Source organism: Gavialis gangeticus, unplaced genomic scaffold (assembly GCF_001723915.1).
Source record: "Gavialis gangeticus isolate Ggan-Ray unplaced genomic scaffold, GavGan_comp1, whole genome shotgun sequence".
NCBI classification, from domain to species: domain Eukaryota; kingdom Metazoa; phylum Chordata; order Crocodylia; family Gavialidae; genus Gavialis; species Gavialis gangeticus.
Window position 1 is genome coordinate 14511281 of NW_017729018.1, and position 5538 is coordinate 14516818.

Below are 5538 nucleotides of genomic sequence, written 5' to 3' on the forward strand. Positions count from 1 at the left end.
CAGTTGAGGGGACGGAGGGGACGTAGTGTTTGATCTGAATTTTTGTTACAGAAAAATCAGGGCTCCTGAGACTGCAGTCTGCAGAGCAGCTCTGTCCCTGCAGACACAGGAGGTGAGAGCACACGGAGACCACAGCACCCCGCTCACAAGCAGAAGGGCAGTGGGCCTTGCCGGGAACGCTTTCCACCCTGCAGGCGCCACGCCCAGCGGGTTCCCCGCGCTGCACCTGATTGCGCTTCACAACTAGGCTAGCTCAGTGCACTGGGGGCTGCTGCTAGGCCCAGCGAAGCATGTTGGTGCCAGGGTAATGACTCCGTCAGGGCCAAGCATTCCCAGACCTGCGCTCTGCCCTGCCATTCACCAGCCACGGGGTTGTGTCACTCTGCTCAGAGTAAAGGACAGTTTACTCTGTCCTGGTTGCTCCCCATTAGGATGCCATGGGTCAGCAACACGCCTGCCCCTGCCCCGCCTGAGCCGAGCCCGAACTGCATGCGCCTGCCTGGAGGTTTACTTGTACTTGCGTGCGCCGCAAAGGCAGTTGCAGCAGCCTGGCACAGGGCCCGGGTAGCCTGGATTCTGCACAGCCCTCCTCGAGCGCTGGCTGCTTGCTCCCCACTCTGGATTTCAGCTGAGTAGCTGCTTATAATCCAGACAGCTTCACACGGGATATGATCCCTTGCCCACCCTTTCCCCCAGCTAAGGCTCGGCTGCTTTCATACTTGCCTATCAGTCCGAGGAGCATGGCTGCGGGAGCAGCGGCAGATCCGGTTGGGAGAAAGCAGGACACGGTGCCACAGGAAAGAGATGAATCAGAGAGAAGGAGAGAGAGAGGGAGGGAGTCAGAAAGTGGCAATTGAGAACAAGCAAGGCTTGCTGTCATCCCCTCAGCTCATGGCTCATCACGTCCCCTCTACCTTGGGAACACCAGCAACCTGGCAGCTGTCACGACTCCCACCATCTCCAGAGAGCCGCAGGGAAGAGCTGCATGATGCAGAACCGTGGGGACGCGCAGTGCAGCGACGGAGGCCCTCAGCATCCTGCTTGTGCAGCAGCCCTTCCCACACTACCCGGCTAGAGCTGCCCACACGCCCCACCCCCAAGCCAGGGGTACTGCAGCTGGTCTGCGCAGTGACCTGCCAAAGGAGCTCTTCAGTCCACGCTCTATCCCTCTTGCTCCCGTCTCTGGCCACTTTTGGACCAGTGACTGCACCAACCTGTGCCAAGGACTAACCCGAAGGGCAATGAAGCCCCAGGCCCAGAGACCCAGTGCAATCCTGGGCCTCTGGAGGCAGAAGCTGACGCATGATCAGCTGCACCCGCTCTGCCCGGAGAAGCATGCTCCCAACAGGAGCCCGTTGCTCCGCGCCTCCTGCGGTCCAGCAGGCAGCCTGGCCTGACCCTTCCCAGCCTACGGGCAGAAACCAGGCCCAGCTCACCTGCGAGCAAAGGGGAAGTTGACGGAGGCGCCGGTGGAGAAGTTCCGGGGACTGTCCAGAGGGCTGCTCCCGGCTGCAAAGAGGAAAGGCGAGAAGTGAATGGCCCGGGGCTGGGACCCTGCCTCAGCCAGTGGCTGCCCCTCGAGGCTGAAAGGGCACCGGGCAAATGGTTCCTGTAGCCCATCCTGCTTTCCTGCTGGAGAACAAACCTGCTCTCTGGCGTGGGAGACGCCCGCCCCATCACAGGCAACGGTGCCTGCCACAAGGATGGGCTTGTAAGCCAGGTGCCACATGCCTGCAGGCACACCCCGGCACCCGCCCTGCCAGGGGCACGAGCGACTGGCAGCAAGCAGGACTGCACAAAGCTCGTCTCACATGTGCTCCCCATCCCAAAGTGCCGATGGCCCTGGGCTCACGCAGACGCACTCTGCGAGGGGACTGAACTCGCAGCAACAGGCTGCTGTGGTTCCAGCACAGGACCTTGCAGGGGATGCAAACACCAGCAAAGTCCTTGGCGGTGCCTGAGAGTCACTAAGCCCTGCGCATTGCTCCTCCCAACCATCCAGGCACAGGGGCAGGCCACTCCTTACCTGTTGGCACAGGCAGTGGGGACAGGGGACGTGATAGCGTTGGAGACGGCGTTCCCACCACCAGGCTCTTCCTGTTACTGCTTCGGCAGCTGCAAAGAGAAGACACATTTAGCTGCCATTCCTCTCCAAGAGGTCGAGACCGACTAGGGGCTGCAGAGGAAACCGGCATGAAGAGACATGAGCACCACTGCGCCCAGGGCTTTGCTCTGTAATCCCTGCACCACGCCGGAGGCAGACAAGAGGGCTGAGTTGGGCCAGGGGCTCAGCCTGCAAGGACAGGTCCAGCATAACCAAAACGATCAGCTCAGCCACAAGCAGCAGCCTGGCCCCGCTGGCGCTCCTGACATGGGCTGGGCCCGTCTTCTCAAAAGCAAACAGTCGTGCCGAGGCCCCACTTCCAGTTACTCGGAGTCCAGAGGACAAGAAGAGAAAAACGGGATCTCAAAAAGTCCAGAAAGAGGAAGCAAAGAAGCTGCCACATAGCTTTAGGCTCAGACTGAACCCGCTTCAAAGCAGCAACTGCCTACAGTTCCCAGGACTATTTCCCCCTCTGCCATCATAACTTGAGCACAGAGTAAACGCCTCACTGCGTATCGGCAACCCCGTGCCCAGGAGGCTGCCAGGGCTTTTTGCCAGAGCTCAAGACACCACTGGTGAAGGCGAGCAGACTTTCGCTGCAGGAGAAACATTGATGGCATGAGGGTGCGGGAAAGTGGTTTGCTTTTTTGTTTGTTTTTAAAGTTGAAATTCTCATTTTCAAGCAGTACCGGCAGCTTCCGTCAACTGCAGTCTCAAACAAAAAAAGGAGACCACCGTCACGTCCATCTCACTCGCACTGCTTGTGCCCACTATCCATCCCCCAACGCAAGCCGGTTTTCAACAGGGCAGGTTGTGCTAGTTGTGCACAGTGCCCTGTCAGAGGCAACCCACATCCACACCCGCTCCTCGTGCACGTATCCACATCTGCTCCGTCTCCACCTCAGTTCCACTTTGCAGGCCTGAACCTCCCCAGCCTCAGTCCCTTTCCCCCCCACTGCTGTTGCAGACTGGAGCTGGGGCCTACCGTTCGGTGCCTGCCACGTTTCTGGGCACACCGAACACAATCGTACTAAATAAGGGCCCAGCAAACACAGAGCAGCCGGAAGGCAGGAAAATACCACCTGCAGAATCAAAGGAACTGCAATTAGGGGAGGTTTTCATAAACGTCAGACCAAGGATACATCAGTCAGAACAACTGGAGAGAACCTGAGAGCCAAGTTTCAAATCAAGTAGGTCACAGCCCACTCCTGCCCCGTGATGGTGCGGTGCTTCGGTCTGCACCAGATCGGCGCTTTCTGGACTAGATCAGTTTTTTGAACAAGCTACAGCATCTGCAGCAGTAAGCTCCCCCCACCCCAGCTCCCCAGCAGGAATCCACCACCACGGGGACCCCCAGGGTGCGACGCTTGCTGACGCCTGCCCACGCACGAGACTTGGACAGAAACAAGATGCTGCTACAACAAACAGGCCAGTCCCCCACAGCGAGTCCAGGTGGATGCTCAGAGTCAGGCTTCCCTGTTGCTGGCTCTTCACTCCCTTCCTTTGGCAGCCAGCAGTTAAATGCCTTAAATCAGGGCCACGGGTGGCGGGGGGGGGCACCAGCCACGTGCTGCTCTTATCTTTGCAGCAGGGCTGTTTGTATCACCGTGGGGCAGCCCTGCCTGCTGCGCTGGGAGCCATGCTGGAAGCGAAAACAGGCAGATGCTCATTTCCTGTTTCCGCAGCTCCACCCAGAGCGCTGCGCCCTTGTCCAGTCCACCCTGGCACGGCCGCTCCACCCGCCTCCCTTCCTCTGAACGCAGGAGGCTGCTTCTTGTGCGCCGGGGCCAGCCCAGCTCCCTCCGTCTTCCTCACATACGGGGGAAATTTACCAAACACGGACTGGAAAAGTCATACAAGGAGGCGATGACAAGCTGCCCGGGTCCCCCAGCAGCTACAGCACAGTCACCGTCCTCCTCCCTGGCAAGCGCCTTGTCAGGAGGGGAGGGGAAGTCACGGCACGGCACCGGCAACCCTGGAGCTGCCAGCAGCGCAAGGCCGCAGCGCGCCCACGAGCCCCCGGCACAGGATGGGAAGTGCGCCCCAGACATCTCATGACCACTGCCATGTTGGTGGCCAGGCCAGCAGCTTGCAGGCTAGGTGCAGGCCTGCGGGCACACCAGCCAGCGCGCGGCACGGCACTCCCCCACGGGGCCGCCACGGCAGCCCGGGCAGGAAGCCGCTCAAGCACGGGGACACGCAGGCAAGGCTCTGAAACCAAAGGCCTTGCTGGTGCTACAGGCTGCATGAGGAGGGGCTCAGGTGCCCGCCCCTTCCTGCTGCACCCGCCCCGAAGGGATGCGCCACAGCGCCATGAGCTTGGTAGAGAAATAAACAGCCAGAAATAAACAGGGCCACTGGAGAGCAACCCAGGGCGCCAGGCACAGGGCAAGGGCGCTCCCAGCTCTGCTCGCCTGGGAAGGGCATGAGCAGCTAGTCAGGGTGCTGGAGACACGAGTCCAACCCTCGGGGATGTAGAAGAGCGTGCTGGCACAGGCTGGAGCCCTCATGGCAGAGACAGAGCTCCTGCACAGCAGCCCAGCGCAGCCCCTACCATCCCTCGGCAGTGCAGAGGAGCGCGATGTCTGCATGGCTGCCCGCCCTGCCAGCCAGGTCCAAGGGCTCCCGCTGGCACCCGCCGCCAGCGTCCCATCCATCAAACCTCACTGTCAAGTTAAAGCAGGGTCACTCGAGGCACTGAGCTCCAGGCTGGGGCAGGCACGCACCGTCCTGAGTCTGCGCAGCTGTTTCTGGAGGTACCGCTGCAAGGGAGCACTGCAGGCCTCGCTGCCACAGCACCCCAGCATCAGGGCAAAGTCACAAGCCGCTCGTGACACATTCACCTGTACACTCGCATCCCTGAGCAGAGCTGCTGCAGCACATGGCAGCCCAAGGAGTGGGCAGAAAGCACCTGGGAAGCCCTGGGCCCTGCTGCTGCCCTACCAGAAGGGCCCAGCCAAGCAGACCTGCACGCGCCGCCAGCCTGGAGGGACGCCTGCATCGTCCCCACCGCCGCAGAGTCTGGCATCCTCTGTCTCCTCCCCCCTGGGTGGCACAGGCGCTGGGGACAGCGCAGACCGTGACGAGAACGCAGCACGGCCCCCCTGCACCTGCTGCAATCTGCCAGTGGCTCGGGGGTGGTCTCACCTTTAAAAACACAGCACAGCCCCAGGGAGCACGTGGGCCACGGTCAGCTTCTGTTCTCACGGCTGCAACGTGGAGACGCGGGCCCGGATGCGAGCCGGGCACCCACAAAATGGGGAGAGCCGTGCCAGCGTCGCTAAGTGCTCCAAGCAGCTGGCCAGAGGCACAACGCGAAGGGCCGCCTGCTGCTAACGGATGCACGTGGCATCGGGCTCCGGCACGGCTCCTTTCTGAGGGGGCAGCTTCGTGCCTGATCCCCAGACCAATGAGCCAGGCAGCTTTCATCCACC

At 61.2% G+C, this 5538-nt stretch overlaps 1 protein-coding gene across 1 annotated transcript in view; it reads right to left on the minus strand.

Moving 5' to 3' along the window:
* MAST3 (microtubule associated serine/threonine kinase 3) overlaps positions 1 to 2282 on the minus strand; it is a 32644-nt gene extending 30362 nt beyond the window's left edge. The window contains exons 1-3 of the mRNA XM_019513641.1: positions 2027 to 2282; positions 1437 to 1509; positions 724 to 744 (exon numbers count right to left, since the gene is read on the minus strand). Of these exons, the coding sequence (XP_019369186.1) occupies positions 724 to 744; positions 1437 to 1509; positions 2027 to 2195 (263 nt within the window). The 5' untranslated portion in view covers positions 2196 to 2282. The remainder of the gene's footprint in view (positions 1 to 723; positions 745 to 1436; positions 1510 to 2026) is intronic.
* Between the last annotated feature and the right edge of the window lie 3256 nt (positions 2283 to 5538).